Here is a 22,412-nt window from a genome sequence, read left to right as displayed (position 1 = left end):
TAGAAGGTAATGAGTCTGGCCAGGTCCCGGAGGCTTTTTGTGTCAATATAACTGCAGGCTCAGACTTTGCTGCTTTGTGCCTGTGAGAGGAGTGTCAGTCACTCCTAATAATGTCATAAAAGTGGTTTTAAATACTAAGAGCCCATTTCCTTTATTTGCATTTTAGGGGTATTTAAATTGCATAGCAGTTATTTGAAAGACAAGGTGAATTATTCCACTAAAGCTTTTCCTGAACCCGTTTGCCATTCCCCCCAATCCTGCCCCGACACAAGGGACAGCACAGCTCCCCTAGCCCCCTGCCTTGCTCTAAGAGCACTAAAAATTGTGAAGTTTGGGCCAAAATTCCATGTGCTAAAGGGGTTGGTGCTTTGCAGCATGGGGCTGAGATGTAGATATACATGTATAGCCATGGAGAAGTGCCCAGGGCATGGCTGGCAGGGACGCTGCGCTGGGCATTTTGTGCCACCCGCTCTGCTCTGCACCCAGCATCCTGGTTGCACCCAAGCACCAAGATCATGAGCTCAGCGCAGATTAAAACCCTCCGTTTTGCACTTTGCTGGGGTTTCACGCAGCATTCTGGAATACAAGGCGACCTGTCCAAGGACTTTGAACATGCTTGGATGGGGCAGAGTTAAGTTTATCCTACAGAGCCAGCCACACACCCATCTTCTAGCCCTTTCCGGCCTTTTCCCCATTCTAGAAAGGGGATCGGAGGTGTCCCAGCCCATGCAGGTGAGCAGGCAGGATGGGCAGCAGCCCACAGAGCCTCCCATGCACGCAGGGCTTGAAGGAGCATCCCTGCACCCTGTGCATGCACCCATCCAGGCGTGCACACGCGTGTCAGGGCACGTGTTTGCACATGAGAGTGTGCACCAACCCAGCACCACGACATCCCCGCGGGGCTCCTCTATCACCAGACAGAGCTGGCTGGGGAGCAGCGTGCCCCTCAGCACACCCCCTGCACCCCACCCTGGATCAGTCCTGTCTGCACCCCACTTCCCAAAGCCTTTGGACATCGGGTTTCCAGCTCAGCTGCATCCAAAGCGCAGGCAAGAGGACTCCGCGGCCCCCCCAGTGCATGCCCCTGGGCACAGCTGGAGGGGGTCCCAGGTCTCCAAGGGGTGTAGAAAAGAGGGTGCAGGGGACTGGGCCATGGCAGTGCCAGGCTGGGTGTCCCCCCCCTGCTGCTCCTGGCATCCAGCCCTGTGCGTGGGGAGGGGGAGCAGAGGGTGGAGCCTGCACACGGCCAGACCCGGGAGCTGTGACATTCAGGCTGGCAGAGAGAAGGAGCCGTGGGCGCTGGGCAGAGCTGGGGGGACACTGGGAGCAGGTCAGGGCCACCTTCGGGGACCAAGCACCCCCTGAGGGAAAGCGGCTTGAAGGGACCTGGGTACAGGACAGGGCTGGGAAGAAGCAGGGAGAGCAGGGGCACCCCTGGGAGCTGGGGTCCCCCCAGTGCTCAGGGCCATGCAGGAGGATCTGGGCTGGCCCCAGCCCCTTGGGGACTGAGCTGGGACACCCACAGACACGGCACAGGGCTGGCTCCAGCCATGGGGTGCCCGTGGCAGCTCCCCGGCTCCTGCACGCTGCTGCTCCTGCTGCTCACGATCCCGATGCTTTGGGTAAGTGTCCCCAGGGAGGACGGGGATGGGGAGGTCAGGGGGGCAGTGAGAGTGGCGGGCCCCTGCCTGTGATGACCACCTCGGGGCCCACCAGCCCTGGGGAGCGGAGCACCCGCAGTCCTGGTGGGGTGGGTGACCCCACGGGGTCAGGTGTCCCCAGCGTGTTCCTGTCCCCATCCACATCCCTCCCACTACCTGTCCCCATCCCAGCCAGCTGGCAGTGGGGACACCAAGCTGCACCTGCTTTCACAGGAGCTTCGGGGGGAGGATTTGCTGAAGCAGGGACAGGCAGGGAGGGAGGTGACAATGGCAGCACCCCGGGGCTGTGACACCAGCTCCACCAGCAAAGCTCAGGATGGGATGAGATGGTCCAGGGCACCCCCAAGGAGGAAAACCCCGTGTGTCCTGCAGGGTGGCTCCCAGTAGCACCATGCTCCCCAAGGACTTTGGGTGACTTGGGGGCCAGTGGAGGGGAAAAGAAAGCAAAAAGGAAGGGAACAGAAAGCAAAAAGAAAGCGAAAGGAAAGGAAAGGAAAGGAAAGGAAAGGAAAGGAAAGGAAAGGAAAGGAAAGGAAAGGAAAGGAAAGGAAAGGAAAGGAAAGGAAAGGAAAGGAAAGGAAAGGAAAGGAAAGGAAAGGAAAGGAAAGGAAAGGAAAGGAAAGGAAAGGAAAGGAAAGGAAAGGAAAGGAAAGGAAAGGAAAAGAAAAGAAAAGAAAAGAAAAGAAAAGAAAAGAAAAGAAAAGAAAAGAAAAGAAAAGAAAAGAAAAGAAAAGAAAAGAAAAGAAAAGAAAAGAAAAGAAAAGAGAAAAGAAAAGAAAAGAAAGAAAAGAAAAGAAAAGAAAAGAAAAGAAAAGAAAAGAAAAGAAAAGAAAAGAAAAGAAAAGAAAAGAAAAGAAAAGAAAAGAAAAGAAAAGAAAAGAAAAGAAAAGAAAAGAAAAGAAAAGAAAAGAAAAGAAAAGAAAAGAAAAAAGAAAAGAAAGAGAAAGGTATCAGAGGGTGCTTTGGGGCTTTATTAGGAGAGCGATGGCATCAGCTCATTTCTCACATGGGGAAACTGGGGCACGGCGCAGGGTTGGCTCTGAAGGGAGCACAGTCCCGTACCTGCTGTGGTGCTCCAAAGTCCTGTGAGCTTTCTCAGTGTTTTGCACAACGGCCACCACCAAAATGTATTTTGCAGGCCAGGAATTTCCTTGCATATTTTGCATTCAGCAGCAAAAGGAAACGAAACTTCCTGGAGGAGGCGAAGGGGCTGCAAGAAGCAGCCTGGACAGGGCAGGGAGGACAGGGCTTTAATTCCCATTTGGTCCATTTGCCCATCCTCATGCATCCCCTGCATTTTTGGGAGCCACAGGGTGTGCTTTTCACTGTCTCATCACTCCTGCTAACAAAACTAAAACCTTGAAGGAGGAGGATGGGGGAAGGATTAGCCATGCCTGAATAGGTGTTTTTTTTAATCTTTAATTACATGGTTCTCTTGCATCTGTCCTGCTGATGGGGTCGGCCCCTCTCTTTTTAAAGCCTCTGCACGGCGTGTGCATCTGGGCAGAGCAGTGCCCTTAAGCATCACTTGCTTTTGGAGGGAATTAGAAATAATTGCGGCGGTTCTTTATGATGTTTACAAGTCAAACAGTAGAAAGCTAGGGAAATGTCAGGGTCTGAAAGCACAGCTACGTAGATAGGCTCTCCTGGGGCTGGCTGCAGTAGAAATAGCGAATATCGGCTGGTTTCCTTCCTAGTCAGGCTTTTTAATGCCCGGCGTCCTGCCGTCTGTGCATTCCCTCCCCAAGGTGCGAGCAACGCATCCCGACTGCTCTGTCGTCCTCTATTTCCAAGAGCAAGAGGCTGAGTGCTTGGAGATTATCAAGAGTGAAAGCCGAAATCCAGCCCCCCCCACCGCCCACGGGCAGCAAGGTGAGCGCAGCCCTCCCCACACGCAAGCACATTTTCCTAGGGACAAAGGGGAGGATGTGCTATGGGGGGCTTTGGATGAGAGTCTATGGCAGAGGGGTTGCAGCATCCTTGGAGAACCCCAAAATGTGCTGCTGCAGGGAAATGGGGGCTGAGATGGCACCTGGGGGGGTATGGGTGGGCAGGGAGCTGCAAACAGCCACAGGGGCTGAGGCCACCCACATTGCGTATGGCATGTGCAATAAAAGGATGGCATAGTTCTGCCCCAAACAGATCATCCTGCCCTGGACCTGCCCCAGACCGAAGTAGAGGCATTGGGCATGGGCACCGCAGAGTCCTCGTCCCTGCCACAAGCATCGCACAGCACGGCGCCCCTTCTTGCCTTGCTAATTCAGTTAGTTTCAGTGCAAAACATGTTTTGAGCAACTTAATTTTTACATATCCGGGACTTTTAAACTGATTAACTAATTGAAGAAAAAAAAAGAAAGAAAAAAAGGAAAAAAATAAAGTGCTGCTTTTGTACATTACTTTTTTTTTTTAACTGCATTTCAATTTCCATCCAAGAGCAGCTTGGCTCAAATTCTGGATAAAAATTATCACCTAGTGAATAAGAAATGCGTCATTCAATGGATCTCATCTAATACAAATGTAAAAATGAAGCATCTCAATAAATGCATGTTAAGGTGCATAATTGCATAAGTAACTGTGCAGAGATATAACGTATCCTCCTGCTTAGCAGGGAAAAGCCAAGTTGATTGGAAAAGGTCCATTGTGCAGCCCAGATCGTGCCAGCCAAGGAGAAAGAATCTCACTCTAGGAAAATAACCAAGAGGCGCGATTAATTAAATTCAGTGTTTAATCCCAAGTTTCCTGTTTGGCTGCAGCCTCCACTGCCCACCTGAACTGAATTTTTCCCTTCCCTTTGCTTGTTGGTGCCACCATGGGGAGTGTCCTGCTGAGAGCTGGCATAAAGTGCTGGGGGGATGCTGTCCTGGGCATGGTAGCAATATAGCGAGCACCAGGACAGGGACCTGAAGCTTCAGCATCATGCTGGGGAACCCAGCTTGAAACCTGCTTAGAGATCACTTTTGCAGTGCTTTTTCTTCTAAGTACGTGGTACTTGTGGTGTTCACTGCAGTGAGGTGTTTGGAAAGAAACCACCACCCAGCAAGGCTTCTGCAGATCTCCAGATGCCAGTCGGAGCAGCACAAAATAGGGCACCAACCCTGGCACATCCGCATACAATTAACCAGTGGAAATGCTGAGCTGCAACTTCCCATCAAATGGCATTTTGATGGAAAAAAAGCTCCTTTCTGCCACATCAAGAAGAACACCATGAGGATAGTGTTTTGCTCAGGGAAGTTTCAAAATCTGATGAACTAGGGTGCTTTGGGGCAACCCAAACCACAGCCGTGCGCTTTGGCTGGCGGCAGCCTGGGGACAGCATGCGGAAGTGGTGGCTCCTGGGGACAGTGTGGGGACACCAAAGCCACAGCAGCCTCCTGCAGGCATAGGCAGGTTTGCAGAGATTCGCTGCTGGTTTTTCTGCTCGTTTTTTTGCTCTGTCCCTGCAGAAGTTGCCTCCATCACCTTTTCTCCATGGGAACGTTTTGCCCATTCTCCACAGCGCTTAGAAATGCGGTGTTTTGATTTGTTGTTGTTGTTGTTGTTGTTGTTTGTTTGATTGCTTGTTTTGTTTGTTTGTTTGTTTGTTTTGTTTTGTTTTGTTTTGTTTTGTTTTGTTTTGTTTTGTTTTGGATTCTGCAACAGCCCAGACAAACAGAGTGGGAAGAGGGATTTAAACGTTTCCCCCTGATCCCAGCGCCTTTATTCCCTGCAGAGCTCCTCTGGTTCCTGACCAGGCATCTCACAGCTCTCACCACTGCATACAGCAAAAGATGCCTTTATACAGTGGGGCAGACACATCCAGATGCTCTGCACCAACTCTTAAAAACAAAGCAACCCCTCTCAGCAACAGTCCCAGCAGATGACAAATGAAGACATACCTCAGTGCTGTAATGCCAGCCCTGCAAAGCCCTCCAAGCCTGGCCAGATACCCCCAGCCCACCCCGCTGAAATCAGAGAAAACTAATTAGATGTGTCTGAGTCCCCGTTCCCTGGCTGGGAATAGCTGTAGCTCCAGGTTAATAATGTGTATCTCCAAGGTTAATCACGTACGTGTGCAAGGAGGGGAGCTGTCCTGGACGTGTGTGTCTGTGTGTCTGTTAGTGCTGCAGCACTAACTCTTCAAGGCCCTGCATCTGCTCCACTGTGCTCCTTTCCAAAGTGATTTGGGAGTCATTTAAACCCTGGATTAGTGCAAAAGAGGGGAGCACAATGTGGCTTAACTAATTATCCTCCAGCAAGTCTAGTGGTGCTTTCTCCTTTCTTCCTCCTTCCTCCCCTCTCTCTGCCTCATCCCCTCCTCTGTCCTGGCAACTTTTTTGCAAGTTCTTAGAGGAAGGAGCACTTCTGGTGGCCCTGCTGCTCCTGGTGTGATGGGAGCCTCCCCAAGGGCATCCCATATAGAAATGAGGCTGCTGACTCCCCCAGGACCCTCTAAATCCTCCCCTGTCGCATCCCTTTCACCAGACAGGACTTACAGGGGTGGCACTTTGCGCCCTCCCTGCAGTAGAAATTCAGCTCAGGAAACCTGCGTTATTTCAGGTGCCACCAGGGAGTTCCCAGCCCTTCCCTGCACCCCTTGGGTTGTTCCCAGAACTGGGATGCTCCCGGTTCCTGCCGGGTACAGCAAGACATGGTGATGGCCAGCCGGTCCCCGCTCTCCCATTACAGCCACGCCATGTTTTTGTGGGGCTGGGGGCTGTCACCTCCCAGCACGTCCCCTGATCGTCTCGTCCCTTCCCAGGCTGCCAGACGGCGTGGGATGGAGTAAGCTGCTGGCCAGCTGTGCCCGTCGGTCAATCCCAAGCCGTCGCCTGTCCCGACATCCTGCACGTCTTCAAGAAGTCCAAAGGTGCGGGGCTCTGAACCCAGCCCCAGATGCTCATCCCCACTCGCACAGATCCTGATGCCTCCCTAGCCCTTTCCTCCGGTCCCACAGCTCCAAAACACAACCCAAGGGGGGGGTGGATGAAAGCAGAGACACAGGGTGCTGCCACACCAGGGATATCCCCAAGCCCTCTCATCACCCAGTGGATACTTTCCCTTTTGGGCAGAGCATTTGGGGGGCATTATCCTCCAGCTGTGTGGCACCGGGCCAGTCCCCCAGCTGCTTGGTGCACTTCTTTCTGCATCTGCAGACTGGACTAATGCACCTGACATGCTCAGTACTGCCCCGAGCTGCACTGGTGAAAAATATAGCACAGAATCATGATTATTTCAGGGCCAGAGCAGGCGCTGCTGCCCTGGGAGCAGCTGCCTCCATCCATCTCGGAGGCAATGAAGTGCAAAGGAAAGCACCTGAATGGCCACCAGGTGCTCCCTTGCCTGGGTGTAATTGAAAAGGTGATGGAGGGTTGGTGAATGCTTGCATTAGGGGAAAAATGAAGAAAAAAAATGCTTAGGGGAAGCTTGATGAATGGAGAAGTCCCCATCCACCCTTCCTTCCCTCCCACTCTGGGTAGTGACGCTGGTTTTCGTGCCCTGCCCTGCCCTGCCCTGCCAGCACAGCACTGATGGGATGTGCTCGTGCTCCTGTAGTGCCCACCACCCCCCGCTGCCAGTTCCACCATGCTGGTGGACGTCCTCCTGGGAAGTGATTTAGGCACCATCCTGGAGTTCAAGGTGTGGGTGGATGTTTTGGGGGTGCTGGTGCAGAAGCCGGGGTTGGCACGAGGGGCGATGGTGCTCTTGTGAGGTCCTGTCCTGCCACTGCAGCGCTGATCCAGAGGAACTGCACCGAGGCAGGATGGAGCCTCCCCAGCCCACCCTACTACAATGCCTGCGAGCTGGAGGACATCAGGAGTGGCAACGACACTGAGGCCAAGGCAAGTGGGTCCCATGCTGTTGGGGTTATTTTGGTGGCCTCATCCTTGTCACTTGTGGGGATCAGAGCTTGTTTGCATGGTTGCAAAAGGCAAAGGACTCACCATCTCCCTGCCCATGGCAGATGAGCCCCCCAGCCTGTGCCACCTCATTCGTTTGGTGCTTTCCCTTCCAGAAAGGCTACTTTGTCACCATGAAGGTGCTTTACACCTGCGGCTACTCCACATCCCTGGCAGCCCTGTTCCTGGCCATTGGCATATTCTCCTGCTTCAGGTAGGGCTCGACGCTGGCTGCTCTGTGAGCTGGACCTGGAGGCAAACCGTGAGCAGAGGATGGCTGCTCTCCACCTCTCCCCCCCCGTGCTGCCAGCACCATCCCTGCACCACGGATGGCCAGGGACAGACAGACATAAAACCCTCAGGCTGCCCTTTCTTCTCCTGCCTGGACACGGTGCATCTCTTCCACCCATAGGAAGCTGCACTGCACCAGGAACTCCATCCACATCCACTTCTTCACCTCCTTCATCCTGCGGGGGGCTGCCGTGTTCATCAAGGATGCTGTCCTCTTCTCAGACGAGTCCATTGACCACTGCACAATGTCAACGGTGAGGTGCTGAGCCTTGCACAGGCACTGCGTGTGCTGGTCTGGAGGGGTCTGGCTGCATTTGCAGCAGATTTAGCACTGCAAAGAGGGACACAGAGGCTGTGAGGATCTCTGGAAAAGACTCGGTGGACCTTGGGAGGTTCACAACAGCTTAGCTGGATGGGCCCTGTCTGTGAGAGAACATGTTCTTGCCCTCAGAGCCATCTCTGGTCTCCAGCAGAGCTGGAGCTCTGCACAACCCCAACAGAGCTCATGTGCACACAAACCTTGCAGCTCCAGATGTGCAGGTTTGGGGTTGCCAATAAGAACAGAAAGGACACAGATACGACATCAAGGACACCCACAAATACAGGTTTCTAAAGGTCCTCCAATAACTGCATAGGCCATGGGCCAACCTGTGCGAGGTGCCAGGCTGGAGCATTGCAGCATCCCTGGGGCTGCACTAGAAGGGCACCACGGGTCTCCTTAAGCAGGCAGACGGGAGGCCAGCTGTCCCCTGTGTCCTCGGGATGGGGTCTGCCTCCCAGCCAGCACCACTGAGCTTTTCTCCTCCCAATCCTTGCAGGTGAACTGCAAAGCAGCCATCGCCTTCTTCCAGTACTCAGTCCTGGCTAACTTCTACTGGCTGCTGGTGGAGGGCATGTACCTGCAGACCCTCCTGCTGCTCACCTTCACCTCTGACAAGAGTTACATCTGGTGGTACATCCTCATCGGCTGGGGTGAGTGTGCCCCCCCCCAGCACATCTGCCCCTTCCAGTGAGGTCCCAGCAGCGCAGAACCAGGCAATCACTGATCCCAAGATCATCACTGATCCCCAGCCATCACCCAGATGGCTCCACTGGTACCAGACATAGAGACTTCACAGCATCTGCTGCCCACCCATCCTGCATGTGATCGGGATGGGGCACAGACAAATCCTTCCCACTCCCCTCCTGTATCTGGGGGCTGCAAACAGCCGTCCCAAAAGCCAGGTTGGGTGTAGGAGCTGGCAGGAGGGTGGCCAGGAGGTGACACACACACATAGGTGCAGCACCATCAGTGGCCACCATCCCATTCTAAAACTTGAAGGAACCCTCCTGCCACCTCCAGGGCCTCAGGCCTGGCTCTGACATAGGTTTGGAGGGACAAGAGGTGGAAGGAAGGTGCCCAGAGCCCTGTGGTGATGCCACATCCCTGCCCGTGTCCTGTCCTTGCAGGTGTCCCCATGCTGACGGTGTGCGTGTGGGTGGCCACCAGGCTGCAGTACGACAACCATGGGTAAGTGCAGACACCCCCCTTCTTCCTCTGGGCCAGCTTGACCATGTGTCCCCTGTGCAAGTCCAAGGGGACAAACCTCTTGCGTGGGAGGCTCAGGAGGGGAGAACTGGGGCAGCAATTTATTGTAATGCTCGTTCTATTTTCTGGTGGGGCACAAAGACACCCATGCCAATGGGGTGAGGGGCTGGGACCTGGGCTAAAAGGGAGCGGGTGGGTTTGTTCTCCTCTCCCACAGCTGCTGGGATGACTACACCAGCCGGTTCTGGTGGGTGATCAAGGCTCCCATCCTCCTGGCCATATTTGTGAGTATGTCCCCACTCCAAGCATCCCAGGGGGCCTAGATGGATGCGGGGACCCAGCTGGGGCTCTGTGCAGATCCTGAGCCAAGGCTTCCATGGCAGGTGAACTTCCTCATCTTCCTCAACGTTACCAGGATGTTAGCACAGAAGATAAGGTCCCCAGACATCAGCAAAAACTATAAGCAGCAGTACATGTGGGTACACGGCTCAAGCAAAGGGCAGCTCCCCTCACCCTGGTATTCAGGAGGCCCTGGGGCTCCCCGAAGGAAGGACCATCCCCGGGGCCCCCGGGCCGCTGTGACCACCTGCACTCAGCCCCACTCACGCCATCCCTCTCCGCAGGAGGCTGACCAAGTCCACGCTGCTCCTGATCCCCCTCTTCGGGGTGCACTACGTGGTGTTCGCGCTCTTCCCCGAACACATCGGTGTGGATGCCCGGCTGTACTTTGAGCTGGTCCTCGGCTCCTACCAGGTGCAGATGGGGGAGATGGGCAGGTGAAATCCCAAGGTACCCATCCCATCCCATCCCATCCCATCCCATCCCATCCCATCCCATCCCATCACACCAGGAGCCCACAGGATGTGCTGCTGGGGCTTGCGTTCAATCCTATACCTGTGCTGCCCTCAGTAAGAGGCACAGTGGGTGCTAAATGTAGGCAGCAGATGAGCGTAGAGGGGTCTGGCCCCTTCTCTTGGGTGGAACATGTCCTTTCTGTGCTTTTCAGGGGTTCCTGGTGGCTCTGCTGTACTGCTTCCTGAACGGGGAGGTGAGTGTCACCCCCATGGCATGCACAGCACCCACCCCTGAGCACCACTGACTTGCACATGGGCACACAGACTCCCCCAGGGGCTCACTCCAATGTGCATCACATGTGTACAGCTGTGCCTGTGTGCGCACATGGGCACACAGACAGGCACAGGGTCCCCTCTTTCTTGCACTCCGACTCCACCCTTGATTGGGGTGCAGCTCCCACCCCTCTGCAGAGTGATGGTGGTGCCCTTGGAGCCAGCACCAGTCCATGCTCTCGCTTCAGGTCCAGGCTGAGATCAAGAGGAACTGGGGCAAGTGGCAGTCGTCCATGGAGAGCAACGTCTTCAACCTGGCCACCCAAGACTTCACAGCATGACAAGGATGGCGTCTGGGGGGAAATTTCTCCCTGTGGATGGTGGTGGTGGTGCAGCTCCATGAGTACAGCCCCAAGAACCACAGTAAAAGGGGATTTGTAGGTTCTGGGTCTTGCACCTTCAGAGGCTGATGTGAGCAGCCCATGGGGAAAGGCTCTGCCCACTTGGGTGCTGGTGTCTGTGGAGGCTTCTTACTGATACGTGCTGGGGTCTCACCTACCCAGAGCTCCACGTGCAATTCACTCAGCAAGTGAATTCACTCATGCTTCTCCTCCTTTTCTGCCCTGGGGCTGGCTAGGAAACACACATATTTTAAAAACAACATCTGGCATTTTTCGTTTGTCACCAGAATGGAAACTGAAGTGGCCCCAGTGCTGAAGGGATTTACCAATGTTTTTTCCCTCCCTCTTTTATTTACAAAATCATTTCCCTTAGGGGAAGATGCCTAAACATAGCCCCTGGCAGCCATGCTGGGGGTGGGAGAAGCAAATACAAAGACAAACCAAACCCAACAGCTCTACAATCCCCCAGTGCTCCCATTACTCACATCCTCCCCGTATTTCTGAGATGTTTCCCCTACTCCCATGCCTGTCACTTCGGCCACTCAGTGCCCAGCACCAGAGGGATGGGATGGTTTGCCAGGAACTGGTGGGCATTTGCCGATAAAATCTTATTCTGTAATCCAGCACTGCTTTTCAGAGGCTTGTTTGCTGCACAAACCCAGACCACAAACTCAGTGCCAAGCTTGCTAGCTGATGGAAACCCTGCCGTCAATGGTAACACCTGGAAATACCTCTGGAGAACGAACATCTGTTTTCTGTATGTCTGGTAAAGCATCCAGGCTCTGGGCGAGGGACAAGGGATGGAGAGGACACAGCAGGACCGCAGGAGGGATGCGGCTGGGCTGGGCTGGGGGTGCCAGTGTGCCATGGCCTGCAGGCATCAGCTCTGCCCGGCGTCCCCTCCAGTCAGAGTCGCCCCCATGCCACAGCCTGTCCCATTTGCCCCACAAGCAGCCCTCACTCGCCCCACGCTAAGCTCCTGCCTTGGCAAACGGCATCTCCAGTAGCAAGAAAGGCCTCGGATGCCCTTTCCCAAACCTCCCCCAGCCGCGCTGCTTTCCTGAGACCCGAGCCATCCGATCTCGTCAGAGCCTCTCAAGCTTCCCGGGTTGTAATTTCTCCACATAGCCACATGTCCTTCCTTAAATAAAACCCACGTACTGGCCCCTTTCCAGACTGCCGGATCTCCAGAGATCCTGCCTGCTCTCACGAAGAGGCATTGAGAGGGAAGCAGAGCCCCAGACCTGATTTGAGGTGAGATGGAGGATGCTCCGTTAACCAGCCCCACGGGCCAGCAGCATCCTGCCTCGCCAGCCAGGAAACCTCCTGAGGGGTACAGCAGCTGCCAAATAAATGCCTGCCTGCAGCCGCCAAGAGACCGCAGGTGAATAAACATCCCTCTCCATCATTAGCAAGGAAGATGAGGGCAGGGAGAGGAGGGAGACAGATTGCACCAGGGCTGGGGATGCTCGGAGGGAATGTCACCATTGCTATAAAGCTTTGAAAAGCACTGGCTTTTGCATGCGTTTGCAGCTGCGGATGGGCCCTTTTTGGTGCTAAACCTGCACCCCAACTCTGGGGGCAAGCCACTCTGGGGCTTGCTGGGCATCGAATCTATGGCATCCCAGAGCACAGTGGTGCCCACAGAGGCAGGGCTGCACCTTGAGCACGGGGGGGGGGGGGGGGGGGGGGCTGATGTGACCCTGCCGCAGAGACTTTGTGACAGGTTTGCAAAAAGTTTGCAAAGTTTTTGTGTCTCTACCTGCATCGTGCCCTATTACTTCGGATTTGGGGCGGCTGTCCTCCGGCTCAGTGGGGCCGCGGAGTGGGGTGTCGCAGGAAGCGGCCACCCATCGCCCACCCGTAGCCCACCGTGCCCTGGGGGTGCGGCCGGGGGGGTGCTGGGTGTGGGGGGGTGTTTTGTCTGGAGCCGGTGGGTGGCACTACGGCCCCGCTCCGCGGGCACTGACACCGGATCCCCGGGACAGCCCCGAAGGCAGCAGCGGCCCCGCAGCCGCCCTCTGGCAAGCTCGGCTGGGGACCCCGGGCTCCAGCACCAAGGGACCCTACAGGCAGGAAGGTAAGGGGCCTCGCCGCTTCGGGGGAGCAGGCAGCCAAGCCCACACATGTCCCAAGGCTTCAGCAAGATTTGGGACCCTTCTGCCCGCCCCTCTTCGCAGCGACGGGGCTAGGGGAGCTGTGCCTTTGCCTGTAGCTTCTTCCCCTGCTCGCATCCCTGGATCTGCCATGGGATGCCAGGCTGCACTGCTTGGGCACGCCAGGGTGCCCCGCAAGGTGCCCATGCTGAGGGTGTCCCCAGTGCTTCACCCGCTTCTTCATCCCCGCTCTGGGATGTGCCCAGTTCTGTGGTGCGGGGACTTCGCCCTGCTGCTGCAAGTGCCCCTTCCCCATGGGTTGGATCCTGCCAAAGCTCAGCCCCGCAGAGTCCTCACAGAGGCAGCAAGGATCTGGTGGTACAGGAGGGTCAGGATGCACCCAGCACCAGCTGCTTGGGGGGAGCTGCAAGCGAAAGCACCTCAAACACCCAGGCACTGCCCTTATCCCACCCTGTCACCCCAAAGGCACTTCTGCTGCTGGTTTTGCACCCACATTAGTGTCACGGGCACCCCAGGCACCTCAAGCTCCCGTTCCGGTTGCAGAGATGCAGCCAATCTATGCAGGCAGAGCTGTGCTCTCCTGCATGCCCAGTGCCCTGCTGGGCACCCCAGGGTGCCCCCGGCTTCCCGGAACATATCCTGGAGCTTCTACCTTTGTATGCCCTCCACCAAGTTTGCTCTAGGCTGTATGCAAAGCAAAACACCCCATGCAGCTTGTAGGGGCTTCCCGGTGGTGACAAGGTTGGGCTCGAGGCAGCTGAGGGCTGGGAAGCTGACAGAACCACCAAGCATCCCCCAAATACCCTGCTACAGCCAAGAGGGCAAGCGGAAAGTCCCCAGAGCCACAGAGGGGGGACGGCCCTGTCCCTGCCCTCCACCACCAGATGCACTGGTTGTAGCAAACTCCTCAGAGCAAAGCTCTTCACCACCTCCTTCCTCTGGCTTTGGCTGCTCCCTGATTTTGGGAAACTCGCTGCTGGGTGATTTAGGACAAGGTAAGCATCAGAAGGGTGGCACAGAGCTGAGAGGTAATGGTGAGTCCCCTCTGGAGCAGGCTGGGTGGTCGATGCACCCCAAAAGGGATGAACCTTGTGAGATCAGCACAGACACCCCTGCACCTTCCTCCCTGCCCTGGGTGCTCGCTGTGTCCCTCATTCATCCCCCCAAAACATGCAAAGAGCACCCAAAAGCCCTATCATGCAAGGCAGAGCAAGATTCCCTTTAGTACTGTCCCTGATGTGGGTATGACCTGCAGGTCTGGCACAGCATGCAGCAGGGGACACGGAGACACAAGACGTGATGGTGCTGAAGCAGGGCAAGCCCAGCACTGCAGCCATCGTGGGGTGGATGTGGTCCTGGGCACCCTGCTCTGGGTGGCAGCAGGGGTTGGAGCAGAGGGACCCAGAGGTCCCTGCCAGCCTCGAGCACTTGGCACTGTGGTTTGTGGGGTGCTGTTGGTGCTGTGGTTCTGTGGGGCTCGTGTGGGGCAGGAGCTGGAGCCCCCAGAGCAGAGAGGAGGAGCTGAGGCCAGTGCTGGGTGCTGTGTGGCTTCAGTAATGCTGCCAAAGGGCTGCAGATGATGTTGGCAGGGGGGTTGGCACCGTGTCCCGTCCCCCCGTCCCGTCCTCCCCCTCGCCTTGCAGTTGTCCCGCTGCACTTTCCAATTGCACGTCACTTTTGGGAGAGGTGAGGAGGTGCTGGCTGGGGTCCGTCGCCACCTCCCCATGCCCAATTTGGGGCTAGAGCAAGCCCGAGGCCACCTCAACATCTGGCACATCCTGCTGCGCTGCTGGGGACATGCCGGGTGGCCACGTCCCCAGCTCGGGGCATGGCCGGCTGGCTGTGGAGCACGGAGGGGGGGTCCGCCGGGCGATGCAGACGCCGCCACCCCCTTGATTGGCGCTGCCGGGGACGAATGCCACAGCTGAGACGTTGGAGGCTACCTGAAGGACCCTGCATGTCCTCAGGTTTCACTCATGACCATCTGACAGCAGCAGCAGCTGCTCTGCCAACAGGCACTCACGGAGCCAAAGCCTCCAGGAGTCGAAGGAGAAGGAAAATCTGGCCCCGAAAGGTCTCTCCTTGGGATTTTGCTCTTTTCACCCAACGGTAAGTGCCGGATCCAGCCCTGGGACAATGCCAGGCCACCGGGCAGGGGCTTGGATGTCCCCAGGTTTCTCTTTCTGGCAGTGCAAGCTAGTGACAGGGTTTCACCGTGGGGACAGCGAAGCCCCCGCAGTCGTCACCATTTCAGAAACTCGGTATTCTGGGGGTTTGGGGTTTTGATCCCCCCGTGCCAAAAACAGTCAGAAGCAGGGGGTAGAGTCCCTAGAAAAGGGCCGGCAGGGTGTGGGGACATGGGTGTCAGCAGCCACCGGAGCTTTGGCAGCTTTATGGGATGAGAGGGGCGGTGGGGGGAGGTGACGGGCCACCCATTTGCGAGCCGCCGGCCGGAGGAAGAAAGCAGTGGGCACGGCTGAAAAGTCACAAGTCGCCTTTCTCCTGGCTTCTCCTGGAGATCTAAATATAAACCTCGGCCTGTCCAAGCCAAGGTTGCAGGAAAGGTCTGCGCAGTGCCTCGCAGTGTCCCCTTTCGGGAAGGCTCCTGTCCCCACAGGGAGGCGGGACGCAATGGGACTCCTCTGCTGTGATACCGGGGCCGCCGTGGTGCAAGGCCACGGCCCCCGTCAGCACGCAAACCGGCAGCACCAAGGTGCGACTCAGCTCAGTTTTGGGGTGCACCCCTGCAGCCCTACTGTAAGGGGCTCCCATTGCTCATGGGACCACTTTGAAACCCCAGTCTCATTTTGGGGTCAATCCAGAGGCATATAGTCACCCCAGTCCCCCCACCCATCCCACTTCTCTGGATCTGGGGCTGATCTGCAGAGCGAGGTCTGCAGGAAAAAGGCAAGCATTTCCTCCCCGCCCACCCCGTCACAAGGGGCTGCAGCGAGCAAAACATGCTGCAAAACATTTAATAGCAGACATGGCAGATGAGCATCACTTGCATAAAACCGCAGGGACAACAGGATATGCCCAGTCAGTCCTCAGCTTTACAGGAAAGGTCCTGCACCTGAGGTTGAACGGCCAAGGCTGTGAGCTTCTCCAGTCCATGCTAGGAAAATGCCTGATGTAGCAACAGTTCATGGGAACAGGGCACGTTTATGGGAACTGGGTAGAGCACACAGTGTCCTGCTTTGACTCGGCCATGCTAATATTTGCACAGCATGTGCTGTTTTCCGTGCTGCAGTGTGTACGTAAGGGTCTGGTGAGCATCACCCAGGACAAAGGGACCCCGTGGAGTGGGTTCATCTCCCGTGGGGAAACTATGCTGGATTTGGGGTAGGAGAGAAACAGGCAGCAGGGAATGATGCCCTGAGCAGCATTGCCTCTGCGTTCAGCAGGTTGCGCTAACGAGGTTGTTTTGTTTGGGGACAGGAAGGAGATCCTTTGGTGTAGATGAGGAAAGAGGAATATATATATATATATATATAAATATATATATATACATACACATATATATATATAGGAGGTATGGGGGTCTTATGGGGGAAAATGGGCATCCTGTGGGATGCTGCAGACACCCCAATATTGCAAACCCCACATGAGCACCAGCCTGGGAACCTGCTCCCAGCACCACTCACCGGTGACCCCGGCATTTTGGCTGCCTGTACACCTGCAGGCAGCAGCACGGCGCCGAGGTCCCCTGGTGAAGATGGGGGTCCCTGATCCCACCTCCACCCTCCCTTCCCCCCCACCATCCCCTCTCTGCCTTCATTGCCGCCATGCCCAGATCTTTTCCGAGGCTGACATGGGAGCTGCTGGCAGGGCCGGGAGGGAGGAGCAGGGCTTGGATGTCACCCGAGTGCCAGCAGTGGGCAGGGGGCAAGCGCAGGGTCCCCGCTTTAACCCTTCCCAAGCCTGCACCACAGCCAAATACCCCAAATAAAGCCCAGCGGCCACCCATCCCTGGTCTCCCCTGTCACCCCCCCCTTGGGACAAGGTGACAGCCCTGCTCCCCTCTCCGGGCAGGACAGGGTTAGCGCGAGTTGCTGCAGGATGTTGCAACCTCCTATTTCCATCTGCGGCCAGGAGAATATCCGAGGACTTCACAGCTTCCAGCCTATGCGTGTGCCACCCCCACCTCCAAGTACACCGAGGTACCCTTGGGGGTAAAAAGGCATTAAAGTGCCCGTGTTCATGTAAATCCAGGTCAATAGCGACTGGTGAATATCATAAAATTAATTTCCACGCGGCTCATGATGCCAGGTGTGGGAGCAGAGGCAGCTCTGTGGGGGCAGATGGAAGGGGAGAAGTGGTGCAGGTGCCCTGTGCTATCACAAGGGTTGCATGAGACCCTGAGCAAGACAGATAAGCAAAAATCTGCCACGCTTTCTTCCATTTTAGGGTGGGTTAGGAGAAATGGCTGGATAGGGTTGGTCTACGTGAATCCCATATGGGGAAGGGCAGAGCAGGGTCTCAGCCGTGGTCCCAGGGGCTGGTGGTGGCATGCCGAGCACCACGACTTTGGGTCCCCAAAGCCAGCTGGGGAGGACAGGGACCCCTTCGTGAGCAGCTGGTGAGCAGCACCCTGGATGCATGTGCAGGTGGCAGGTGGCATGCAGGGCAATGTATCATGTCCTCCAAGCAAAGCTGGGGAGTCCTTGTCCCAAAGTACACCCCGAGGCAGCAAAGAAAAGATCTCACCTGCAAATCCAGCCTTTGGTGCATGCAGCTGTACCAACCATACCGGCGCTGCTTTAACAGGCGGTGAGAGACCTCAGCTGGTCCACACCGGGCTGGGGGACCGCAGTGACGCCGAGGAGCAGAAACTGGCTGCAGCATCACTGTCTGTCTGTCCTGACTTGGCAAAGGCATTTGTCAGCACCAGCCTCGCTTGTTTTCCAAGGGCAGCTTTCCACAGACCAAGCCCTTTTGCTCAACTTCGGGCAAATCACAGCCTGCAGCACTTCACCCAGCTCCCCAGCATGATGGATGCTGCTTGGAAGCATCCTGCATTCCTGCATTGCCAAATATACTGAGTGGAGGGTAAAAAAATATGGTGGGGACAACAAGCAGCACTGGGAGGGTGATGTTCATGGGGACCATCAAAAACCTCAGTAATGCATAGTTTAATGCTGGCAAAAGAGGGATTATTTTCTTTCTTGCTCTCCAAGCCTGCCGAGCCTGCCACCATTTGAAAGCAGAGAAGGGGAAAGGATTTGTGTTATTCTTTTTATTTGTTTTACTGGTGTTACTTGCTTGTAATTAAGCCTTAACATCAGCTCCCTTTAAAGCAGGGCAGTCTAAGAACTGTGAGCTCACAGTGGGCTGAGAAACACAGCAGCAGAGGAGACATGGTGACCCACAGCAGGGTCGGACAAATCGTTTGCTTGCAGAAGAAAAACTTGGAGACTTCGCATATCTTCCAGATAGGCTTTGCAAAGTAGTTACAGCCAAGCATTAAGGCATGACCATATATCTGGGGATAGTAAACATCAGACTCTTAAATAGCATGTTATCGTCTTACAGAAAGGAACATAAACTTGTTTATAAAATGGCTAATTTCGTCTGGCACAACTGAGCGGTGTTTATCCTAGTTGCTGCTAGAAACTCATATAATCTCAAACACACTAATGCAGCTCCAGGCCCTGCTCTGCGTGGCGTTAAATCACCCATGCGCGTGACTTAAAGCAAAGCTCTCCACCCCCAGTGCTATCCCTGGGCAAAGAAAAACCACTTCACTTCAGATTTTTCTCAATTTTACCCACTGTTTTTTCCAAATCTCAGGGAAAATACAGTGGGAAGTAAACACCCCACAGGACTTTCTCAAACGGTGACATCCCTAAAACCATTCCTGAAGGTGTTGGGTTTTTTTGTCTCTAACCATCAAGCTTTGCAACAAGGAGCCATGTCACCCTTTGCACTCAGACATCCCCAAAAAAAGCTTAAATGTCCCCAAGCTGAAACAAAACCCATGGCAGCCGATGGCTTCGCCATCCTCGCACACGGCTCCTGACTCCCCCTGCGTCCCAGCCTGAACCAAGCAGGGTTTGGGAATGTTTGTATGTGGCCCTCCTGCCATACCCCATGGTCCCTCCGCTGAGCACTGTGGTGTAATGAGGTGTGAAAGGCAGCAGGGGACAAGGACACAGAAACCTCGGGTATTTAATCCTCGTAAAGTCTGTGGCCATATAAATGCTGTTGTGACAGCATGGAGCATCCATGTCCTTGGGCTCGATCTGAGCCAAATAGGTTTTTGTGGGACAGCAGTGGGTATCCCAGCCCATGGGATTTTATTTTTTTAAGTTAAACCCTGGATTAACGCACACAGGGTTGGAGAGGGGAGCAGCTATGTGGGTTTGAGCACACAGGATGCCCACCTGCTGATTCAGAGCCTTCCATCTCCAACCTGTGGGCAATGTGCGTCCTTGCCTTACAAGCTCCATTTGCAGCAGATTTTGTGGCTGAGAACCTGTTCCCAAGCCATGACTCATCCCCGAGCCCATTGCTCCCAACTGGGCCCAGCTGCATCAGCCGCCTCACCCCGACTTCCTCACAGGGATAAATGAGTAAGGGGTGGGTAGGGCCGGCTTATCCTGCTTGCAGGCAGCTGCTGGATGCTCAGCTGGTGGTAGGGAGGTCTCCAATGAGGTTTTGAGGTGCAGGCAATGAGGAGGGTGGTGCTGCAGGGTTGGGCACATGGGGGGCTTGGGTTGTGTGCATGGCAGGGTCTGGGGTCTGCTTTCAATCTCACCCAGCCCTTGAGCTGCTGGGTGCTGGTGTATCTGCCCATGTGTTAACTTCTCACAGCTACTGTAGCAGCATGGGGGCTGTTAGAGCTCTCCTGGACCTGGCTTTGGTGCATGTGCTAATTGTTCTCCTGTTAATCCCTGCTGCGGGGTGTGCTCCCAGTGTTATGCACGGCGAGCACTTGGCAGAGCATTGCCTTGGTGAGTGAAGCTGATTTACACTTGGTGAGTGGTTGTTTCCCATCTTGGACTTATGGCTCTATCAGCCTCTTTTGAGGTCTTTCCAGAATGCTTCTTATTAAAGAGGATGACACCTGACAGCAGGCCCGTGGACAGGTAAGGACAGGTTCTCCAGACCCCAATCAATGACTTTGCTGTGGCACAGCAGATCATCATAGGGTTCCTGTGTTGTGGACATCCCTAGAGATGGACCCTCATGGCAATGGTGCCTCCACTTGAGATGCCCCAGTCCTATCTCTGTGCCTTAACTTGGGTGCCCGGTCCTGAGCACGAGGGAGAACCAGTGCATCCCTCTGGGCTTAGCAGGCTGGTTCTAAGGTACAGGGAGCTCTGGCATTGCAGGTGCTCTCCCAAAACAATGCCCTGGGAGATGGGCTGAGCAGTTCTGTGTCACCTGCAGCCACCTGTCCATGCACAGGCCCACACAGCGGTCAAGAAACTCCTTCCCCTCTTCCTCGGCCCCCAGGAGGCTATTTTCTGTGCAGGGGTGAAGTGCCAGCTTTGGACAGAGTGGCTGTCCAAGCACGCTGGCTGCTCACCCTGTTACCCTTCTGTCTGCCTTGATTATCCAGGACCAATTACGCAGCATCTCTGGTAGCTTCCAAACCGCCCCTGTTATTTTGGAGGCTGACTTATTTTTGTGGCCTCAGAGCAGCAGAAAATATCAGAGGAAACTGAGTTTCCATCAAGGCAAAGACTGCATGAAGCTGTTCCCAGTTGCCTGCTGGTACTTGGTGATGCTGAACTGGAGGTGAGATGCCTCTCTGTGGTGACCCATGGTGTTGGACATGGGCAACGTGTCCAAAAACAACACCCAATGAGCTGTGTACATGGTGGCTGCTAGGGGTGGGGTGTGGAAGGAGGTTGTTTTTATCCCTGCAGGAGCACTGCAGATGCTCACAGAGGCTTTGGGGTCCCACCAGCCCTGCTAAGCTGGTGCCAAGAAAGGAAAGCATGCTGGTTTAAAAAAAAAAAAAAAAAAAAGCGTGTTCCTTAAACCTCAGCTTTAGTTCCTGTAAAGATAGAAAATAGTTTGAGAGGCTTGCACTTTTTGATAGCTTGTTTTTTAAATATAGTTTAAAAAAAACTTGTCCAGATGGAAAGGAAGTCTTGGTGAGCAGCCTCCTGTTCCCAGCACCTCCATTCTCTGGGGACCCCGTGTCCTGGGCAGGGCTGGGGCTGAGCACCCAGGCCAGTTCATGCCTGGGCAGCGACTGTTGCTGCTCCCAAACCACTTCCACCTATTGGAGGTGCAAAGAGCTGGATCTTGGTTTCTTCTAGCAGTTCATTTCAGGCTGGGATGCACCAGGCGGGGAGCAGAGTCCAGCCCCAATGTTACTCCGGCACCTGGGGGTGGCTGTGTCCCTGCTGTGGTGGGATTCTGCTGTCAGCCCCACACTGCTGTGGGGTTGGGGACCACTGGGGCAGGCCTGTGTTCAGCCCCTTCTCTTTTGGAAAGCAGTGACTAGAGGTGGCTCCGTGTGGGAGCTGCAGACCTAGTCCTGCACCTGCTGTCACCCCAGCATCTCTGGACATCCACAAAGGGAACAGTGTGGGTGCATGGGACCAGGCACCACAGAAAAGCAGCTCACAAACGCACAGCATCTTCACGGCCAGAGCAGTATCCCCTCGGAGCCCCTTCTGCTCGGCCCCAGGCCGTGCCAGTGGCCCCAGCATCTCCCCTTGCTCTGCACCCTACAGCTGCGCGTCCCCACTGCTGCGGGCCTAGTTCTCAGGGCCGAAAGCGAAGCCAGTGCCACTCAGCCATGCTCCACTCCTGCGCTGGCTCCTGCCAGGGAGGAATGAGCAGAGTCATGGGGCTGCTGAAACCTGACTCCGGCCCTGATGGCTGGCGGCAGCTGGAGGCCCAGCCACCTCCGCCACACCACAGGCTGGGTGTAGCAAGCGGGGCTGGGGCCTTGCTGCGGGTTTTGGGGGGCAGCACCCATCTGGGGGCCTGGGGATGGGTGGGGAGCAGCACCCAGTATGTTGCTGCCTTGTGGGGCAGCATGTGGCTGAAAGAGCCAGAGCACAGGCACGATCTGTAACGTAGGCTTGTTCAAAGTGCTCCACAAAACCCAGTTTCCAGGGAAAATGAGGCTGGGTACACCAGCAAGCTGCTGTGTCCTCAGAGCCTCCAGGACAAGGGAAGGGTTGGTCCTGCTGCAGCACCCACCAGTGTGTCCCTGGGGGGACCTGGGCTGATTGGAGCCAGATGCAGCCCTGCACCCGCTGGGCTGGCCGAAGGGAATGGAGAGAGCAGGTTTCCAGAGCTGCTCAACAGAGCCTGAAACAGGTCTAAGTTGGGAATAATGCCAGTGTCATAGAGAGGACAATCCAGCAGTGAGTTTCCTTTAACAGATCAATGTGAAAAGCAACAGCGGTGTCCTGCTGCTGTGGGCAGACCTGGTGGCAGAAATTTCCATTTTGCTTGCTTCCATCAGGTCCTAGCCTTGGGCCTGGAGTGGCAAGCCTTTGG

The 22,412-nt window shown here is 55.4% G+C and overlaps 2 protein-coding genes across 12 annotated transcripts in view; both read left to right on the top strand.

Annotated features, from left to right (window-relative positions):
- The first annotated feature begins 1,267 nt into the window (after nucleotides 1-1,267).
- Nucleotides 1,268-11,884, top strand: LOC137844513 (vasoactive intestinal polypeptide receptor 1-like). Its single transcript, XM_068660966.1, has 13 exons — nucleotides 1,268-1,622; nucleotides 3,410-3,533; nucleotides 6,400-6,507; nucleotides 7,371-7,480; nucleotides 7,654-7,751; nucleotides 7,950-8,082; nucleotides 8,647-8,800; nucleotides 9,278-9,338; nucleotides 9,574-9,640; nucleotides 9,740-9,831; nucleotides 9,980-10,109; nucleotides 10,363-10,404; nucleotides 10,672-11,884. Exons 1-13 carry the CDS (start codon nucleotides 1,551-1,553, stop codon nucleotides 10,762-10,764), a joined length of 1,284 nt encoding a protein of 427 aa, XP_068517067.1. The 5' UTR covers nucleotides 1,268-1,550; the 3' UTR covers nucleotides 10,765-11,884.
- Nucleotides 11,885-12,053: 169 nt separating this feature from the next.
- The window catches only part of SCN4A (sodium voltage-gated channel alpha subunit 4), a 47,493-nt gene continuing 37,134 nt past the window's right edge, over nucleotides 12,054-22,412 (top strand). For 2 of the 11 annotated variants that reach the window (XM_068660945.1, XM_068660937.1), the window contains exons 1-2: nucleotides 12,887-12,904; nucleotides 14,957-15,050. Coding sequence is in view for 1 of the 11 variants with exons in the window: in XM_068660935.1 (XP_068517036.1) it covers nucleotides 12,178-12,208 (31 nt within the window). In the remaining 10 variants the exon portion in view is untranslated. Of the gene's footprint in view, nucleotides 12,209-12,751; nucleotides 12,905-13,643; nucleotides 15,051-19,524; nucleotides 19,604-22,412 lie in introns of those variants that run through there. The other 9 variants (XR_011089922.1, XM_068660935.1, XM_068660938.1 and 6 more) reach the window with 9 other exon arrangements.

The sequence above is a fragment of the Anas acuta genome, chromosome 25 (assembly GCF_963932015.1).
Source record: "Anas acuta chromosome 25, bAnaAcu1.1, whole genome shotgun sequence".
Classification (NCBI taxonomy): domain Eukaryota; kingdom Metazoa; phylum Chordata; class Aves; order Anseriformes; family Anatidae; genus Anas; species Anas acuta.
Note: the sequence above shows the minus strand (reverse complement) of the source record. Positions and strands in the feature narration are given on the sequence as shown.